The sequence below is a fragment of the Aethalodelphis obliquidens genome, unplaced genomic scaffold (assembly GCF_003676395.1).
Source record: "Aethalodelphis obliquidens isolate GAN/ISIS:26980383/991018 unplaced genomic scaffold, ASM367639v1 scaffold13, whole genome shotgun sequence".
In the NCBI taxonomy this organism is placed as follows: Eukaryota; Metazoa; Chordata; class Mammalia; order Artiodactyla; family Delphinidae; genus Aethalodelphis; species Aethalodelphis obliquidens.
Window position 1 is genome coordinate 14,019,647 of NW_020837957.1, and position 22,612 is coordinate 14,042,258.

At 35.6% G+C, this 22,612-nt stretch overlaps 1 protein-coding gene across 1 annotated transcript in view; it reads right to left on the bottom strand.

Annotated features, from left to right (window-relative positions):
- Positions 1–499: 499 nt before the first annotated feature.
- PIGK (phosphatidylinositol glycan anchor biosynthesis class K) overlaps positions 500–22,612 on the bottom strand; it is a 134,865-nt gene continuing 112,752 nt past the window's right edge. Inside the window, exon 11 of the mRNA XM_027114102.1 lies at positions 500–699. Within this exon, the coding sequence (XP_026969903.1) occupies positions 583–699 (117 nt within the window). The 3' untranslated portion in view covers positions 500–582. The remainder of the gene's footprint in view (positions 700–22,612) is intronic.

The window sequence follows — 22,612 nt, forward strand, 5'->3', positions numbered from 1 at the left end:
TACAAAAATACTAACAAAATTTCCCTTGCTAGTGAGAATTTAATGTCTTCACATTTTTTTCTTTTCCAAATGAAAAGGGGATAAAACAAGGGGCAATTCTTATTTTCAAAAAGAGTCAGTGAGTGTATTCTGATCTCTTTGTCCCAATATTCTAATAATACAAAATGAAAAACAAATATATTTAGTGTCATTTAGCACTTGCATTAACAATTATTTCTGAGTTATAAAACCAATAGTTCTTTCAAATTTAGCTTCCTTATACTTTTTGCCAAATCACACAAGAGCAATGTATTTTTAAAAATATATTGACATGCCGCATAGCACAGGGATATCAGCTCGGTGCTTTGTGACCGCCTGGAGGGGTGGGATAGCGAGGGTGGGAGGGAGACGCAAGAGGGAAGATATATGAGAACATAAGTATATGTATAACTGATTCACTTTGTTATAAAGCAGAAACTAACACACCATTGTAAAGCAATTATACTCCAATAAAGATGTTAAAATATATATATATATATATTGACATGAACTTTTATCCAAGGTTGTGGTCTTCCATGTAGTGTTCTTCATACATCATCGCATCTAGAAAATGAACTTCATATGCTTGATTCCATAAGTTTTGAAGAAAACCATGATAATGAGTGCCCACAATCCCAGAATAAAACCCCCAGGAGGATGCCAATCTTTCAGCTTTGGTTTCTGCAAAACAAGGATGACATTATAAATTTAACAACAGGTAAATAAGTCAACAAATAAATAAATAAATAAAGATAAAATAAATACTGATGGAAAATAGGAAATTCACAGGTTGTACTTTCAGGGGGAGTAATTTAGACAAATTAAATGTACTGTCAGCCTTCCCTATCTGTAGGTTCCACACACAGATTCAACCAAATATGGAATGAAAATATTGAGGAAAAAAATTCCAGAAAGTTCCAAAAAGCAATTTTAAATTTGACACACACCAGAAACTATTTACACAGGATTTACATTATATTTACAACTATTTACATAGCGCTTACATTGTATTAGGTATTATAAGTAATCTAGAGATGATTTAAAGTGTCTAGGGAGGACGTCTTAGGTTACATGCGAACACTACACCATTTTATATAAGGGACTTGAGCATCCACAGACTTTGGTATCTGCAGGGGTCCTGGAACCAGTCCTGGAGGACTGTATTTGGAAAGCAACAATGGTAAAGACTTGAAACAGGGTAAATATCTCAAAGTGGTTCTTACAAAGATCAGTTTCAAATGACATTTTGTTCCCTCAGAGGGGCCTTCCTTGACTACCCTATCCAACATGTCTTTTCACCCAAGTTATTCAGTAGCCTAACAGTCCTTTTTCACTTTGAATTTATATAGTCATTAGTTTGTTTTACTTGTCTCTCCTATTAGAGGATGACTGTCTATGAGGGTCATCTTGTTATAGTCCTAGCACCTACCTGCCACAGTGCCTGGCATATAGGAGACACTACATTATACCGAGTAAGTTGGTGGAACAACAATGCTACCTGATTCCATTTATTCAGATATTCAACAAATATTTGGGGGGCCAGTGAGTTTGGTCATATTACTCCCTTGAGGTAGAATGCTCCTTATTCTATTCTTCCTATTCAAAGCTCACTAACTCAAATGCCAACTCCTCCAGATTTTCCTGGATGATAAATTCTTTTCTTTGAATCTGCAGCCCCTTCTACTTTTACTCCTACCTACTATTATAGTCACCTTTATCATTTATCTCCCTGAAAACTTCCAGGGACAAGGTCTGGCTGAGTCCATTTTACATGCCCTTCTCCATTCCTTACCCTTCAACATCCATCCAAGTGTCTTGTGTGTTTCTTTGGCCAGCAAAGAAAGGCAGACCAGTCTTCCCCATTTAGTTGTCATTTCAACAGCTACATTATGACCCTGAAACTGAAGGTCTGTGACTATGATGTCTTTATGAGTTCTACTTCCTGAATTACTAGCCAAGATTGTAAGGACAGTTATAAGAATCCTATTTTAGAATAGACAAAAGTGAAAAGAAACTGTAATCTGAAATTTGCTTTAGTCACCATGTAAACTAGATCCCAGAAAGGCTCATAAATCTCTTAGAGGTTTCCACATCTTATACTTTGGTTTTTCCCCTACATAAGCAGGACACCTAATGCTCTTCACTCAATCCTCAAATCATCACATGGAAAGGAAGGAAAGAGGGAGGGAGGCTGTTATCATTTCTTGTCAGGATTACTGAAATAGTTTCCTAACTAGTTTCTCTTCCTCCAAGGTTCCCTCTTTTCCATCTGTCAACCATAGCGCTGCTAGACACATCTTTCCAAAATACAAATATATATCTGTATAATATATACTTGCCATACATAATGTATGCATTTAGGTAATGTTTGCCTTGAGCATATACTACTTTTGTTATTTAAGAAATTAAATAAATAATTTACAAACCAAGGCATGTTGTGGTGTGGTTCAAAGAGCATGGGATTTAGCATCATCTGCCTTGGATTCAAAGTTTAGTTTTAATGCTTAAAGCCTGCAAGCCACTACGCCACTCTGAATTTCTGAATCTGTAAAATTAGGGCATAGTAACACATACCGCCTAGGAATGAATAAATGCGTAGTTACTGCAATGATGTAGTTTTGAAAACGTATCCTATAATTACACGTTCCTACCTAGAAAAGTAATAATATGAAACTCAAAGTACTTTTTAGATGACTTTCATCTGTGTTTGCCAGTTATGAGGAAGAATGTTTGAAAAAAAATATGATTTTTAAAATTTTAATTTGTATAACTTTCATCAATTCAAAATTAACTTATCAAACTAACAGAAGAGAAATCCACCTTAATATTTTCATCTGGATCAATAATGCTAGAGTTTTAGGAGTTTTTAATCAAATGCTTAATATGAACTGAACTGACAATGTTGTTTACAGTGGTTACATTCCACTCTCACTGCCATGTCTACTCTCACCCTCCACCACTCATTCCAGAAAACTCCCCAAACACCCCAAGGATTAAGCCCAATGTTTCCTCATGTTACTTTCTACTCAAGTCTACAATGGCTTCTGATCATGTGTGATGACGATGATGACAAAAGTACCTTCCCTCTAGTATCTTACAAGATGATAAGCTCAGTGGTTCTCAAACCATTTCAGATGGTTTATAAGCTCTTGGAACGTTGTGCAACATTGTGAAAATTTTTAATTCCAGTAGAAAATCTATAATAATTAATATAAAACATAGTTATATTAAAGATAGGTAATGTAAGTATCATAAGCATGTGACATGAAAAAACAAGTGAGTGAACTAAACATGATTAACTATTGCGCAGTTTTTGTCCTGTTTATTTTCTACTAGTCAAACATTGGTAGTTCATACCATTACGTCTTAAACTTAGCAGTCAGAAATAGTTGCCAGAGATAAGACAACTATAGCTCCTTTAGAAGTAACTATCATTTCCTCAAAGATAGCTATTTCGATCTGTTATTCCAAAAACTGTTTCAGAGAATTCTGGAGGCACTGCTTCCTGATCCTTCAGCCAAACACGTCCCACATTTAGACCACTGATGCTCAGGAGAGGACAAGAGAGAAAAGCAAAGTGCTAGAGCTGTGGTTTGCCAACAGCAAACTTTGAAGGCAATAATGGAGGACTAGGAAATATATGTTATTACTCCAAAATTATTATGGAGTGATGTATTTATTCATATTACAACACTGTACAAGCTAACAAAAGTAGCAAATCTCACCTTTTAAAAAACTATTATTTGTGGTTGCTATATTTTTTATTGGATATTCATTACATATATTTGATTAACAAAAAATGGAAAATGAATTATTAATTAAATACAGTTTGGACTCTTAGCTTAGCATGGCATCCACGTAGAGACCTGCCAGTGCAGCTGCTGCCATCTTCTCAGGAAAGGCACAGAAAGAGATAAGAGTTCACTCTACCAAAATTAATTTAACCTCTGATAAGAACCCTCAATTTCACTATCTGTAAGTCCAGAAACCAGGTCTAGAAACAAATTAATGGTGGCCCAGTTTTCTGAATAGTACACAGGGTACAAAGGATTGCTTTGCTCTGTGAAACACAGTAATTCTGTCAGCTGAGAAAGGGACTTTAGCTCTCTCCCTTTTTCTGCCTGCTGTTTAAGAGAAGCAGTGTTGCTGTAGTAGAGGATGGCTTTATGAGGCAGCCAGAGTACTGCCACTCATTCCCAACTGACCAGTGGCACGCTTCTTTCTACATCCATTTAAGTACAATTCCTAGTAAAGAGCATGTGAGAAGGTAGGGTTTACTGCATCTAAGGATGGTTTACTGCATCTGAGAAGGTTCAATATCCAAATGAAAATCTCTGCAAAGAAGGGAAAATACAGGAAAAATTCTTTTAATAACATATGTTAAGAAATATGGTTTTTCCACATACTTCACCTTTTTAAACTGTCCAAAAACCAGGCATACATAGCATGGTGGCAGATGATCCTAGTTTAGTTTAGCAAAACCACATTTGATGACTGGTTGCCAGTCACTGGGGAATGTCTAACAACTATTCTTCAGATGAGGATCTGAAAAGGCATTCAAATCTAAGTAGACAGTGAGAAACGTCCACATGCTCTGTTGGCAAATACTAACAGAACTCTAACAAAAAGGGAAAAAAACACGGTGATGTCCATGAGTAAATATACTCCCACACATGAAGAAGAAATATCCTGAAGACAGAGAGAACATATCTCTGAATAGATTTAATAAAGAACAAAAAGATAATTTTAGAAAAATTTTATTTGACATGGACTTGAATAAAAATGCACAAGAAGCCAAAACCAAATGAATAGTATAAAGAGAAAAATAATACAAGGTACAAGGACAATAGGTTGAGATAAAAAGGGCACTGACACAATTTGTAACAGCAAAATTAAAATCTATATTGACAACAAAGATAGTGTCTGAAGCACATCTCTGAGTCCTTCATTCACCAAACTGTGGTAGACTGATGGCAAAAAAAATGGTCCCAATTCCCCATACTTCCCTGTGTCCATACCCTTTGGAATATGTTGCTTTATGGCAGCTCTCATCAAGAGGTAGACTCTATGTCCTTCCTCTGTGAATCAGCTGGCCTTGTGACTTCTTTAGGCCAACAGAACGGAACAAAAGCAACAGTGTCCTAATTCCAACGCTAGCTTCAAGAGGCTTTCTTTGCCTGCTTCTGCTCTCTCTTAGACCTCTGCTACTACCATGACAAAAAACCTAGGCAAGGATTCTGGAGGTACAGACACCATATGGAGAAGAACTCAAGTCTTCCAGTCAGCAACTAGCCAACTTCCAGAAGCAGAATCGCCTAACCAACCCAAGGTTGACCACAGACTCATGAGGGAGCCCAGCTAAGAATAGAATTGCCCAGCTAAACTCAGCTTAAATTGCCAACCTTCAGAATTATGAGCCAAATAAATGGTTGATGCTCTAAGCTACTAAGTTTTGTAGTGGTTTGTTATCCATCAAAAACTATGGAATATATCCACTGAGGTGACAAACAATATAGAAGGAAAAACCCTGATCCTTTATTATCATAAGAAAATAAAGTCTCCACCTACATACTTGTAGCTTCAGGTTTCTGCAACAATGGTATATATAAAAACAGTATGAAGGGCAGCTAAGCAACTCCTTGTTGACCATGAACTTTGCTGAAGTGAGGGAGGTCTGTCAAGATAATCCCCTTGGGTCCTCCTAGAATAAGAAATCCAGCCCCATTCACTCATCTGGGCTAAATTTCACAAAGTAATGACTTCAACAAACACTTGTCACACCTGAACAGTATGTATAGCCAGACTCTGAAGAAGTCATGCTATAGTGTCTTCTAGAGGTAAATTTTGTGAATGTTCTTTGCTACCCATCCCTCACTTTAAGGGAGCTGCAGTTATGCTCACTTCCAGCTCTCTTGTAGTCTTCTTGGAAAGAGGCTGACTCCACTTGTCACCATGCTAGGAATTGCTCCCGAGGAGATAAAGTGGGGGAATCTAGAGGCTAACTCACCTCGCTTCTCTCTAGCCTTTCCCCTCCAAACTACAATCTCTCTTTTTTTTTTCTACCCCTGTTTTATTTATTTTAAATTTATTTTTGGCTGCGTTGGGTCTTCATTGCTGTGCGCACGCTTTCTCTACTTGCAGCGAGCGGGGGCTACTCTTCCTTGAGGTGCGCAGGCTTCTCATTGCGGTGGCTTCTCTTGTTGTGGAGCACGGGCTCTAGGCACGAGGGTTCAGTAGCTGTGGAGCGTGGGCTCAGTAGTTGTGGCGCATGGGCTTCGTTGCTCCGCGGCACATGGGATCTTCCCAGTCCAGGGCTCGAACCCGTGTCCCCTGCATTGGCAGGCGGATTCCTAACCACTGCACCACCAGGTAAGTCCCTGAAATCTCTATCTCAAGTCTAGTTCCTTTTCTTTTGAAGTTAGTTAGCAATTAGTATTAATTAGATGTTGCCCCCCACCCAACCCTCTGCTAGAGAAATGAATATCTCCCAGAATCTTGATGTATCTTACACATGGTAAATTTGCAAAGCAATTAATCTAATCTAGGATAACTAAAGATCATTTGTTTTTAACTATAATTTTATTTTCAATAGAAAGTTGACCACTGGTTTTTTTTTGTGATAAAAATACTCACTATTAATATTATTAGTTAATATCACTCTGTAACTTCCAGCCAATCCAGATATAACTTCATGGAAGAAGTAAATTTTCATATTTGCAGATTTTATAATTAGATACAAACAAACTCTACAAATCAACTCAAAATTATTGAGAATAAAGAGTTCAGATTTAAGATAAATATAAAAAAAAATACCCTTCCAATGTGCTGGTAAAAATGAATCGGGGGCTTCCCTGGTGGCGCAGTGGTTGAGAGTCCACCTGCCGATGCAGGGGACACGGGTTCGTGCCTCGGTCCGGGAAGATCCCACATGCCGCAGAGTGGCTGGGCCCGTAAGCCATGACTGCTGAGCCTGCACGTCCAGAGCCTGTGCTCCGCAACGGGAGAGGCCACAACAGTAAGAGGCCCCCGTACCGCCAAAAAAAAAGAATCGGAAAACAGAAGAGAAAAAAATTCAATTCACAATAGCAGTAAAAACCATAAAATATCCAGGAATACCCACAGCACAAGATGTATGGTAAAAATCTGCATTACTCTATAGAGGGGTAAACAGTCCCAAATATCAAAAAGGATATGATAAAGCTAATCTATAATGCTGTTCTGATGCAAATAGAAAAGATCAATGAAACAGAACAGAGAGTAGGCAATCAGCCCAGTATCCACGAATTTGGTATATTATAAAAGAACTATCACAAATCAATGGGCAAGGAAATATTCTTACTGGTGCTCTAGCAATGGATTAACATTAAAAAAAAAAATCAGTTTTGTTTCTAACCCAACACTATAAATCAAAATACACTTCACATGGTTAAGAATGTAAAAATATTAGATGTAAAAAAAAAATTTTAATTACTTTTGTAAACTGGCACCCAGTTTACATAACAATGGTAGCTACTTTAATGGTACCAGTGGAGAGCAGTTACAAAGGAGCTCATTGTGGAGAGCAGAACACATGAGTCAAAGGGCCTGCAAGCTAAGGGACTGTCAGGTGGGTGGCTACTCAGGAAGGACTTCTTGGATGAGCTGGCCCTTGAACAAGGTGTCATATCTGAGTTGATGGAGAGGAGGAGACAACACCCAAACAGTGGCACATGGAGCAAAGTCACAGTTATGAGAAAAGCCAGGCAGTGGGAAAAGAGTGATGCTCCAGCCTAGCTAGCAGGGGGAAGGTGACAGAAGGAGATCTGCATCTGCTTTGTTCACTGCCAAACCCCCTGGCGCTTAGGGAACCCTGATGAAAGAAACGATGCAGTTTGGGAATAGCAAGCATCAGGGCCGGTAGGTTCACTCTGTGAATGTCCAGCTGCATGCTGGGATTTGAGACAATGCGTTGCCTCTGGGAGTTTACCCAGCAACCACCCACAGGTGAATATGGTAAAAGGAGATCAAATGTAGGAGAATCTACACAGTAAAGGGATTTATAAGTCTAAAAGCAATAAATAGAAAGAAAAAGAAAAGGTGGAGAGATTTTTAAAAGAACTTTTTGAAAGATCTGTATTTTACAAAGTGTATAAATCAAATTAAAAGGCAAATACATGGGAAAATATGACAGAAAGGGGAATAAATTCAGTACTTGAAGATCTCCCCAAAATCAGTAAAAGACACGTGGATATATCAACAAATGTTACAGGGAAATGGAAATTCTCACAAAATAATAATTACAGATGGCTAATAAACACTTGAATAAATACAATTTTTTGATCATAAAAACAAGTTAAAAGTAATATATTAACTATTTCTTCCTCTTTCGGAAGAGCACTGGCTCCAGACGCACAGGCTCAGTGGCCATGGCTCACGGGCCCAGCCACTCCGTGGCATGTGGGATCCTCCCGGGGCACGAACCCGTGTCCCCTGCATCGGCAGGCGAACTCTCAACCACTGCGCCACCAGGGAAGCCCTCTTCCTCTTTTTAAAACTAAACTAGTAAATGTTAATAAGGATGGTCAACTTTTCAGTGAAAGTAATCTATTTACATGTTCAGAAGTCTTTGAAATGTTCATATTTTTTCATTCCTAGAATCTGTTACAGTCCTAGCTAGAATCTATAGTAAGGAATTCAGAAATGCTGACAAATGTTTTGCACAAAGATTTTCTGATCACTGTTATTTACATAATAAAAACAGGAAACTATATAATGAGAAATACTGTACATCCACATAATTAGTCATCAAAACTGTTTTCAATTTTAATGATTTGGAAAGATGCTTATACTGTAATAAGAAAATAAAAGATGCAAATTGAGTATGAAATATGATCTTTACTTCTATAGCAATATTCAAAGAAAGGAAATATGCTAAAGTCTGAATAGTGTTTCTCTGGGGGAAGGAGGATTAGAGGTAGTTTCAAACTCTTCTCTATACTTATCTATACTTTTGAAGATATTTTCTACAATGGACATGTATTTATTTAATTATTTTTATGGGGTAAGGGGAATATAGAGGAAAAACTTTTATTAAAAGAGTCCACCTAGAAGAATCTTCATATATTCATCTTTTACAAATTAGGAGATGTTCTGCAATGATACCGTTTAGTACTTGATATCCTACTTTAAGAAAAAGTAATGTGAATAGCATGACAGCAACATAATATAATAAAATGCTTTTTCAGTATGTATTTAATGATATTCCTAGAGAATAACAATACTGCCAGTTTTAAAACAACTATAGGTAATATTTTAGGTATTCTACAATGATTTTACTTAAAATCAAATGAAATATTGGTATAATTACTGCATTTTGTAGTACAGCTGCATTTGAGGTAAGTTCTTATTAAAGTATAGCTTACAATTTCATTTGTATCCATATTAGAGCTTCTCATAAAATGACTAATTTTATGTAGTTAAGGTACTCTACTGACTGCTATTAAATACACTCTTCTTTTTTTCTTAAACTTTCACAATAATAGCTATAATACAGAGGTGAAAAGTATACATAAGCACTGTAATGTGTCATGAGCAAACACTTAAAAGCTTAAGGGCTACCTATTATTGAAATGCCTAATATTTCAAATTAAAAAGACAGGTAGCTTAGCAACACTACACTGCCAATTGTGAACAGTGTTCAGTCTCCCCTTTCATGTTGCTAGGAGAACATTACCATAGAACTTCAAAATAATTAACAGAGAATAGATCTAAGTATTAAAATTATGTAAAAAGAAAAAACTGAGGATTTTAAAAATTGTACATGTTTATTGGGAAACAAATGGAAATTTTACAAGGTTTCAATGAGATTCTTTCCTTAAAATATAATGAGCGTATCAGATCAGTTAAATTATTTAAGGAAAGAACAAAAAAACCCAATCTACTGAGGTGACAATTACTTTAGAAAATAATTTATTTGTTTTCAACTGTTTAATCAGTTGTAGTTTATTAGTATTTCCAGTCTATCCACATCCTCTCTATAAAATAAAACTTGTAGTCTTCAAAGTATACTAATAGTATAAATCAAACTGTGGTCAGCAGAATTCTAAGACAGCCCCCAAGATTCCCTCTCCCTGGCGTACATATCCTGTATAATTCCTTCCCTTTGAGCGTGGACAGGACTTGTGAATATGATGGGGTATCACTCCTTTGACTAGGTTACATTATATAGCAAAGACAAAGGGATTATGCAGATGTTATTAAGGTCCCTAAATCAGTGACTTTCAGTTAATCAAAAAGGAGATTATCCTGGGGCAAGGGGCTGACCCAATCAGGTGAGCCCTTTAAAAGAGGGTCTAGATATCAGAGACGTAAGTCAAGAGAGGCAGATAGGGACTTCCTTGGTGACGCAGTGATTAAGAATCCGCCTGCCAATGCAGGGGACACGGGTTCAGGCCTGGTCTGGGAAGATCCCATGTACTGCGGAGCAACTAAGCCCGTGTGCCACAACTGCTGAGCCTGCGCTCTGGAGCCCGCGAGCCACAACTACTAAGCACACGTGGCACAACTACTGAAGCCCGGGCGCCTACTGCCAGTGGTCCGCAACAAGAGAAGCCATCGCAATGAGAAGCCTGCGCACCGCAATGAAGAGCAGCCCCCGCTCGCCGCAACTAGAGACAGCCCACATGCAGCAATGAAGACCCAACGCAGCCAAAAATAAATAAATTTAAAAAAAAGAGAGAGAGAGACAGATATATTAGAAGTAGCTGAGATGCTCTCCTGTTGGCCTTTAAGAATCACACAGCCATGCTGTAGAATGGACCACAGACAGGGAATGGCAGTCAATCTCTAGGAGCTGAGGACCTGCCTCACAGTCAGTTCTATGACATGAAAAGCTGAATTCTGACAATGATCAGTACACTTGGAAGAAAATTCTGAGCCTCAGATGAGACTGCAGTCCTGGTTAACACCTTGATTGAAGCCTTGTTAGACCCTAAGCACAGGATTAAGCTAAGCTGTGCCTGGATTCCTGAGACATGGAAACTGTGAGATAATAAATGCTTTTAAATTTCTAAATTTGTTTGTTACACACCTATAGAAAACTAATTAACAAACAAATCTTGAAATGAAACTATTTATTACATCTGATAACTCTTCTTTGAGTGGAAAACCTTATTACGATATTAACTTTACATGTTAAAAAAAATAAAAGAGAATGAAATATTCTAGACTAATTCCTCCTACTCTTTCATACCTATTTATTCTCTAAGACCTTGATCAAATATCACCTCCAGGTGAAGCCTGTTCTCATACTTCGGTAAGAATTACTTCTTCTCAGGGCACTGATGATATTTGGTTTATATCTTACACTATAGTTAATTTACAGGTGTGATTCTGCTACATTTTGATCTGTTTGTGATACCTTATCCATTCCTGAACCTTATCAAGGTCTCATAAGCTTTAAATACAATAATCAATTTGTTTTAGTTATATATTATTTTCTTCTTGAAAATAAGAAATGTAAAATATTCAAATATAAAGTACCAATTTACATCTTGGTTTTATGACTTAAGGAAAATAATAAGAACTGCATTAATCAAATAACGACACAGTCTCTTTCAAGACTCCCTAGTGAGAAGTTAAAAAAATATTCATTTAAAAATGTGGGAGCTTCCCTGGTGGCGCAGTGGTTGGGAGTCCGCCTGCCGATGCAGGGGACACGGGTTCGTGCCCAGGTCTGGGAAGATCCCACATGCTGCGGAGCGGCTGGGCCCGTGGGCCATGGCCGCTGAGCCTGCACGTCCAGAGGCTGTGCTCCACAGCGGGAGTGAGGCTAACACAGTTAGCCTCACTGTTGTGGCTAACTGTTTGTTAGCCACAACAGTGAGGGGCCCGTGTACCGCAAAAAAATAAATAAATAAATAAATAAATATAAAATAGGTGTTATTGAACTAAATAAATACTCTGGATGTTGAGTGAACAGGTGTAAATTAAAAAAAAATGTGTAAAACAATTTGAAGTTTGAAATAAATGAATCTAGTTTTTAGTTCTTAACTAAGAGAATTAACCCACTGTTCCCACAAATACATAATAAAGGTTCATTTATCAATAGTATCTATCTGTGTCTGTTAAGAGGTGATCAGAGTTTTGCTTCTGCCTATGTAGGATTAAACACTATAGGAATTATCTGCCTTTCTGAACAACTAGATAATCACTCAAAAGGTAAGAAACAATGGTTTTCAGATACTGGACAATTTGCAGTGGTTTTCTGATCCTTGAAAGAATGGAAACAAATAAGATGAGTCCTTCAATTGCCCAAGCTTATTGCCTGGAGGCCATTTCCAAGCTGCAGCACAAGGACAGAACCCCCAACGGAGCCAGGCAGTATTGAAGAGTTGAAGAGACACAGATTAGAATTCAAGGAGGTTTTGTTAGCTAGAATTTTCAGGGTAGACTATTGCAGAAAAGCGGGCTCCACAGAGAGCTCCAGAGAACTGCAGAGAGATTTCCTTAAATCTTTGGCAGAGTTCTAATCTGTACATGCATAACAAGAAGATTGTACAGAAAAACAAAACAAAACACCAAAAGCAACAGGCCAAACAATTCCCAATACTCATAATATGCAGAGCACCCTGTCCCAGCTTATAGTGGGGCTAAATCAGAATAAATCAGAGACAGTGGGGCTATCACCAACCCCCCAAAAAAGACTACCCTGGACCTGCCTAAAACAACTTAAAAGCAATCCTTAGCGGAATCAAACTGATCCTAGAACAAAATCCAACACTCGCTACATGAATAAAACAAAAATCCAAAATGCAAGAGCCAACAACAACAAAAAATTAAAATAGCTAGCATCCAATCTTTTAAAAAGACATGGGAAGGAGGAAAATATCAGCCAAAGCCAGGAGAAAAATTTATCAATTGAAATACACACATAAATGAAAAAGATGATGGATTTAGTAGACAGGGATCTTAGGACAGCTATTATAAATGGGATGTAAAGGAAAACATGAACATATGAGGAGAGAAATAGAATATTTAAATAAGACCCATTATAGGATTTCTAGAGATGAAAAATATATATAAAATGAAAGATACACTGGATGAAATTAACAGTAGATTAGACACTACAGAAGAATTAACAGAGAACTATTAAGATAGCAATAGAAGTACTCAAAATGAAGGACAGAAAGAGAAAAGAATAAACAGAGCCTAAGATATGCCTATTGTGGGCATAATATTAAGCAAGATCACATTCTCAGAATTAATAAGTAAAAAAAATCAGTAAGGGGCTGATTTAAAAAAAATTCAGTAAGAATATAGAAAATTTGAACATTATCAAAAATATGTAAAACTAACAATGAGTGAAATTTTTTCCAGATTTCATAAAAACTATAAACCAAACATACATGTGTATGTGAATGGTTATAAATGTTAGTACTATCCATGGATGTGTATAAAATCATTGTGTATGTTGGTAAAAACAAACAAACAAACAAAAAACCTATAAACCACCAAATCCACAAAGCTCAACACCAACATAAGAAACATAGAGAAAGCCACACAAAGGAACATCATAATCAAAACGCTGAAAAACAGTGATAGAGAGAACACCTTAAAAGAGGTCAGATAAAGAGATTTGTTCTTACAGAGCAGAGTTCAACAAACTACAGTAGATGAGCCAGTCACATGATTTTACAAATAAAGTTTTATGAGAACACAGCCACACTCATTCATTTACATATTGTCTATTGCTGCTTTCACACTACACCAAAGTTCAGCAGTTGTAAAGAAGACCAGATGACCCACAAACCTAAACTATTTACTATCTGGTACTTTAAGAAAAAGTGTATTGACCCCTGCTACAGAGCAACAAAGGTAAGAATGATTGAAGATGTGCTGTCAGCAACCATGGAGACCAGAAGACAATGGAAAGACATCTTTAAAGTACAGAAAGAAAACAACTGTTAATCTAGAATTCTAGGGAAAATCTGACAAGTGAAAAAATCTTTCAAGGATGAACATGAAATAAACTTTCAGTAAAATAAAAGCTTTGAGAATTCAACAGATGTATACTGCAGCAGACTTATACTACAAGGTAGTATACCAAATACCTATACTACAAGGTATACCTATAGCAGACCTATAATACAAGGAATGTTAAGAGAAGTTCTTCAGGCAGAATGAAAATTATACCAGACGGAAATACAGACTTCCACAAATGAGAGAGGAGAGATCGAAATGGTAAACTGGTAAACAAATATAAAAACATTTTCCTCATTTTAAAATTTCCTTAAAAGATAATTGACTGCTTAAAGCAAAAATGATAATAACGTATTGTGGGGTTCATAAATATGTAGGAACAAAATGTATAACAACTACAGTACAAAGGATGGAAGGGAGGAATTGAGAAAATATCATTATAAAGTTCTTATGTTATACACAGAATAATATTATTTAAACTAGACTGTATTAAATTAAAGATACATATTATAAATCCTACAGTAACAACAACAAAGTGGATTCACTTAATAAACCAAAAGTGGAGTTAAAATGGGATCATACAAAATAATAGAAAACAGAAAAAGAAAAGGAATTGAAAACAGATGGAGCAAGTATAAAACAAACAGCAATATAGCAGATCTAAATCCAACCAGATTTAAATCCAATTTAAATACTGATAATTACATTAAGTGAAAAGATCTTAACATTCCAATTAAAAGGCAAAGACTGTCAAGTTGAATAAAACTCAATGATATTCTACCTATAAGAAACTACTTTAAATTCAAAACAGATAAGTTAAAAGCATCCAAATGGAAAAAGAAATACCATGGAAAGAGAAACCTGGGCAGGCCATTTAATGTCAGAACAAAGTAGACTTTAGACCATTGAATATTATAGGGATAAAAAGGAACTTCTCATACAAATAAAGGGATTGATTCATCAAAAAGACATACCAATTCTAAATGTGTATGTACTTAAAGCTTCAAATACACGTATCAAAAACTGAAAGAACTGAAAAGAAAAATTATAATTGTATATTTCAGCACAATCTCAGAATTAATAAGTAAAAAAAATCAGTAAGAATATAGAAAATTTGAACATTATCAACAAATTTGATGTAATTGATATATTTATTTCACTCCACTCAATGACAATAGAATACACATGCTCTATAAGCACACATGGAACATTCACCATGATAGACCAATTTCTAGTCTATAACACATGTCTCAATAAATTTAAAAGGGTTGAAATCACACAGAGTACTCCACACAGTGGAAATTCAACTAGAAATCAGTAACAGAAAAGATAAATTGGAAAAATCCTCAAGTACTTGGAAATTAAACAATACATTTCTGAATAACCCAAGAAGAAATCACAAGGGATATTAAAAAATATTTTGAACTGAATAAAAATGAAAATGAAAATATACTTGTCAACTGAAAAGAATGCAAAGCCTAAAAACTGAATATTATGTTTTATTCAGCAGACTTACTAAGGACTTAAGCCTGGGATACAGCCTCTCAGATAGCTCAGAGGGACTGCTCCAAAGAGGCAGGGTAGGAGCCAGAATGTATCAGTATATATAGCAGTTTTGGAAAAAAAAGAAAAAGAAACAAACTCAGGGGTCCAACATCAAAAGATTACTTACTGCTAGTTATATTCAAAAAACCAGACATCTCAAGTTAATGAATTTAGCACTTTTCTATGTATGGAAAGATGCAAGAGTCTGGGCTTACTGAAATTATTCCTTTGATATGCACCTTAACTATCTAGCGCCAGTACCCTGTTTTTCTCTGTCCTGAGTTCCCCTCAGGGTGCACTGTCAGGGGTGGCTGCAGAGGCTGAGGGCTTGATGGTGGGCAGCCAAAATGGCAGGCGATATTAGTACACTTCAAAATGTGGAGGATGTCCATAAAACATGCTTACAGAGATATGTATAGCTTTATGTGCTTATATTAGAAAAGAATAAATTTCTAAGAAGAAATTTCTAAAATCAGTAATCTAAGATTCCACCTGAAGAAATCTGAAAAAGAAGAGCAAATGAAACCCAAGTAAGCAGAAAAAAGAAAATTAAAAAAAGAAAATTAAAAAGTGAAATTCAATAGAAGACAAAACAAAACAAAAAAAGAGAAAAATATCAACAACCCAAAACTGCTTCTTTGAAAGTTCAATAAAATTGATAAACTTCTGACAAAACTGATTAAAAGAAAAAAACAGAGAATAATGAAAGAGGGAATATCACTATAGATTACATAGACATTCGAAAGGTAATAAGAGGATATAAAAAGAACTTTATGGCTATAAATTTGACAAGTTATACCTTGCAAGATACAAATTACCATATTATCCAATTTTAAGCCAGAGTTAAAAGGACACATATTTCTGTAGAGTCTATAAAAATTTCCACATCTCTAACTGATTTGGAAAGGAGAGAATATAGAAAGAGGAAAGGGATTTCCAGTCAGCCTGTAAAACAAGAGATCTGTACTGATAAGAATGCCTGAGGGAAGAACCCAAGAGTCAAGCAGAAACTGCAGATGATAATGGTTAACACTTTTTAAATGTTTATCATATGCCATGCATTATTTTAAGAATTTTAAATGTGTCAGTGCATTGCCTTTAAGGTAGATAATATTATTACCCTGTTTTACGGATAAGGAAAGTTAACAATTGTTACAAAACTACCACCACTACCCATAATCATGATTATCATTTATGGAGTGCTGTACAAAGTGCTTACTCCTTTGTAAGACCTTCATATATATTATCTAACTTAATCCTTACAATAGCACTGTGACATAATTATCGTTATCTTATTTCAAACATGAGAACTGATTGAGTAACCTGACTAGTCACAAGCTAGAAGCTCTAGTAAGTGGTTTCGCTAGGACTGAAACATGGTTTAGTCTGATTTCAAAGTCAGTGCTCTTAACCATTACAAAAATGCTACTAAACTGCAGAATTCCTCTGGGAATGGGTCCAGACTTCTCCTCCTCCAGGCAACTCCTTTAACCTCACGGATATTACGGGGCAATTAAAATAAGCACAAGACTAATGAGCTATAGAGCACATATTGGAGACAGTTGGTGTTAGGATTTAGGGGTAGAACTGGGAAAGAAAGGTTGGTATATCAACAAGAGACTAAATGGGTACAAGGCACATGCCCATAAATGCTGTCTCTCCTGAGTACTGCCCTCCTAGCTATTCATGGTCAAGTAGCAGATACAGCACACATGGAATGCATCTTTAAATATATCATTCTCCACTTTACACTGGCACATGCCTGCAGTTAGAGACGTCTTTGTAACCATTGCAAATTTGATCATTTAAAGTAAGAAATACTTCCACACACATATGCTCTAATTTATATTTCTACATATAAATGGTTACGTTAAAAAGTACTAAGATTTACCCTTTTTTTGTAATTCATGTAGCAAGGGATATTTAAGTGCATACTAACACTAACAGATTTAAAGATACTATCTCATCATTCTCTGCAGTTTTAATGTGTATATATCTATTCTCTACACACGAAAAATGTAAGTAAAACATATTTTCCTAATAGTTTGACAGATATTTCAAAGTTCAGAAATGATCTTTTATTTTAAAGCTAGAAGAATCCCTTTGTACTATATTTTTTGTCTTATATTTTTCTAGATTTATTGTCAATAATAAATTCAACAAATATTTCCTCAATGCCTACTATGTACAAGCCATTTGAGCTAAGGGGCTTGTAAATATGGTTATTCTTACTTGTAAAAGTAGTAATGTATATTAACATAGGTTCCTTTGTACTTACATTTGTAGGTCATGAAAAAGATCATTTATGTTTATACAGAAAAGTAGATAAATCCTTACTTCTTAAATAAAATTAAGGTACATGCAGTAGTTTTATAAATTAGTCATGTTTCTAAATATGAATGATTCTGAGAAAGCATTTCAAGGTTTTAGAGCAGGAATCTTTTTTCATTTCTCTATAGAGGGCCAGAGAGTAAATATCAATATTTTAGGCTTTGCAGGCCACAGAATCTTACTTCTAAGTATTCAACTCTGCCTCCTCAACTCTGCCTCAAAGTACAATATTAACTGTAGACAATATGCAAATGAATGGGCTTGGCTATGTCCCAATAAAACTTTATTTACAAAAACAGGTGGTGGGTTGATTTGACCCATGAGCCATGGTTTGCCAACCCATGCTCTAAAGAATTGCTGTTGAATGGGTTCAGAACATGCTACCCCAAGCTATGCCATTCTGGCATATTATTTTGAACTGAAGGCACTTGAGAAACAGGAGGCGCAGGAAGAGCTCTCTGACCTCCACCTTTCTACCAAAAAGCAGATCATAAAATTTCCTATGAGAAAGGTACCCTCTCTGTACCAGGAAGGGAAGAACATTCTCATTACTGGAGACTGGGAGTCAACACCAAAATGAATCTATACAAACCAACCTACTAAAATAACCCTTATCTTCCATTAGTTTCCCCCATATATTTTCTTAATCACTTTCCCACAATTTACTGCCTCCCTAGCCCAAGTCCCTCTGTCTCATCACTTTCCCACAAATTTATTGCTTCTTTATTAAAGTATATAAGCTCTCAGTTCTACCTGCTTCTTTAGGTCTTCACTTTCCTTATGAAGACTCCCATATGTACATAAAAATATTAAATAAAATTTCTATGTTTTTCTCCTGTTAATCTGTCTTATGTCAGTTTAATTCTCAAGCCCAGCCACAGAACCTAAGAGAGCAGAAGGAAGATTTTTCATCCCCTAACTGTATAGAGACTTTCTTCAGTCTGTGCTTTTATATTATTTACATTGATAAAATAAATCATAAGAATAAAGCATGTCCTCAAAAGAGGATAAAATGGTGTTTCAAATCTCTGATATCTTCACAATACATATCAGTTTATTAAAGATGATTTCAAGTCCCAGAGTAAAGAAACATGTAATTTTTATTTAAGCATTTCACTAACTTATACCATGAAACCCTCTTTTTAACCTATTAACTACTAACATACTGTAGAACTAGTGCTTCAGAAACATATTACATGGGAAACTCAAAGTTAAGCACATTTAAATCCCATGGCTACAAGTATGAATATGAATTTAAATTGTATATAGAAATATGATATATACAAGAAATTGGGTATTTTGTGCATAGATTCCTTTTATTGCCTTGTTTGCTTGCCATGTGTATCTTTTACAGAAAAAGAATGAAATGTGCACACTCCAAAAATTTCTGATTATTTATGTATAACATCTAGTTGTGTTCTTATTAAATGAATTTTTCTACATGTATACCCCGTTTCACCAGCTTGTTTATTCAACCAAACTTAATGGATACAGGGAAAGGTGTAGTTTTGACCTATTCTCTCCTCCCCATTAGTCAGTGAGTAACTAAGTGAATCCTATTGTTTCTTTATTTTAATGTATTCTCTGCCTCAATAAAAAATTATGCTCTTAAATACATTCTCTTAAATATGGATGAGGGAAGGTGGAAAGGGGAGAGGAAGAAGAGAGTCAACATTTGTCAAGAACCAACATTTGTTCAGTGTCAAGAATGTGCCAGGTGTTCTATATACACTATCTTGTAACAATTCTTTATTGAAAGTATTAACCCCATCTTTCAGATAAGAACTAGAGTAAAAGAGGTAAGTAAATCGCCCAAGGTAACAAAACTATTAATTAGCCAACCTTGGTTTGAACCTAGTCCTGACTCATTCGAAAGACCATGGTCTTTCCACTACACCGCAATGTCTTCCTTAAGACAGAATCTTGGAAAGTGAGGAGAAAAGTAATAACCTTTCAAATATTTGATGATGGTTGGCAGATGCAACCAGGACTAGACTTGTTTTATGTAGCCTTTAGTGCTAGAACTAAAATGAAGGAGTGGAAAGTATGAGACTATTTCCAATGAGATTTAAGAAAAATTTCCAACAGGCAGTTCAAAGAAAGAACAGGTTGCTCTGAGGAGCATGAGAGGACTTTTCCATGATTGAGTGGACAACATTTTGGTGAGATGCCATCTAAGAGATGCAAGGATTGGATAGATTTTTAAAAGTCTAGAAGATTTTCTAACATTGAGATAACATACATGATTCTAAGAAAGTAGTGAGAAATCAGCACACTGTTACATTACTTTATGATTTCAAACCACGAGGAAAAGTTTCTCACTCAGATATGAAAAATGTCAACAACTTAATTATCACAAAAAGTACATTTAAATTACATTTTATTCTGTACCCAAAAAACAAAGACAAAACCCCCACTAATACACCAATAATGAATAATGCTTGCCTCCAGCTGTACAACTAATTCTAAATGGGTAAATAGTTGAGGAAAAAAATTGAAAATTACTATAAGGGGCTTTTGTTATTTTCCTGTTTAAGGAAAAGGTAAATTCCAACTCCATATTTTTAGGCAGAATTTTTAGAACGTCTGTAATGTGGGTCTCCCAAAAGAATCATTACAGTGCTTTTAAGTGTTCATTGGCACCTTCTCTTTTGAAATATATAGTCTGAAGAACAAATCAGGAAGTCTATCTTTGTGTTTAAATGAAGACATTATTCAGAGAAATTAGTTAATTTCAGTCAAATTAATTTTTTGAACATCATCTGCTTATACCTAAAAAGATTTTAAACTAAATTTCTTTTACAATAAATTATCTAAAGTTTGACAAAGTATTTTTAACAAAAACAGTCACTTTTAGCCATGGTAGTCATTGTAAAAATGCTTGACATATTTGCAAACAAAAAGAAATCTTATAATTATTTTTCCCATACTCTACTTGTAATGATCTTTCCCATGGATAAAGGCCCTCTAAATGGCTTAATAAATGATAGTGTTCTGAAACAGTCCTTTTCTACTTCTATACTAGTTGAAGACAGCAGGCTAAGGTTTACAGTTATTACAACTACTATTTTATTTTTGGGAGAAACAGCCGACATGTACCAGGAAAGAAGTAAAGTAAGTCTGAAACTCTTAAAAATTAATTGTTAAAATGTCAGTTGAATCTACTCTATCACAAACTTTAACACTTTTAGGTATAACAGATATAGCTATTTAGCAGAACAAAATATATAATTAGTGTCTAACATATCCATTTATAATTATTACATCTCACTCTAGCAATGTTATAGATTTAATAACACTATCTAAAAGTAAACATGTTTATTCTACAAAATTAAACCTCTATTGGCACATTTTAAACTAGAAATCTCTTAGTTAACCAATATTAGGTAAAATGGATATTATTCTGTTTTCACAAGGTATTAATAACCTTGGAGATAGAACTGGTAAATAAAAAAAGAAACACAAACAAAATCAAACAACTGAATACCTTGATCAGGCACTGGTAACTACATCTGAATGTAGACCAAAGTAAAAATAATCTTTGAAAGAAACCTGTGCTTATGTAAATGTTATCAGAAATTATAATTGAAATATACTACACTAATTACCCACCAAACATGATTAGTACTATGAAATGAAAGTTAATCTTGAATGTTACAAATGTGTAACTAAAGATATTGATGCCTTTAATATAAAATATGACTTTTTTGCCATGAATATATCAGTTTTTTTGTTTGTTTGTTTTTGTTTTTTGCGGTACGCGGGCCTCTCACCGTTGTGGCCTCTCCCGTTGTGGAGCACAGGCTCCGGACACACAGGCTCAGCGGCCATGGCTCACGGGCCCAGCCGCTCCGCTACATGTGGGATCTTCCCGGACCGGGGCACGAACCCGTGTCCCCTGCATCGGCAGGCGGACCCTCAACCACTGCACCACCAGGGATGCCCCAATATATCAGTTTTAAAGTGAATGATAATCTCAACCCTTATCGGAAAGCACATTCAGGTGATTTCAGGTCAATTTAGATGACAGATTAAATAACTCCTAGTTACACTATTTCTATCTGTTGCTAGTCAGTATCTAACTACTTGCCAAGTACATAGCATTAAGCTGAAGGGCACTGTATTTTTATGTCTATATCCAAACAGCCAGTTTCTGAATTTATATGAGAAGAGATTCTCTTGTGTTTCATTTTCTCCTTTTGCCATGGTACTTCTAGTACTGCTTTCGGTGGATCCTTGAATTGAACTGCTGTCAAGTTTATCAGGATAGGCACATAACTGCCTGTTAATAAAAGCAACAACATATTTCCCTCACTTTTTTCTTTAACTAAAATGTTCATTTACCTTATTCTACTGTAAATTAAAAACCTTCCGACTAGAAGCACAGGATACATTGGGCATGAGTGATCTGGTTCTATTTTCTTCACTGTATAATGTACTTTTTCTGCCTATGTACAGATTTCTATCGGAAAAGTAGGGAACTAGCCAAGGAGCACATCACTTTTCCATTTCTTGAAGGTGGAAAACGGCCCATCTCCTCACTTCCAGTACTTTTTGCCTCAACACCCAGAAAGCCAACATTTATTCAAAACACCAACAATCTACCATCAAAGCACACTTATGCCCCTAATACTATGGTCTACACGTTGTTAAGACAAACTTAGAAAAATCTAAGAATACACTAGAAGCTATGTGATTCATTTTGATATAATGGAATACAGAAAATGAAGTCATTCTTTATATCTGGCACATTTACAAA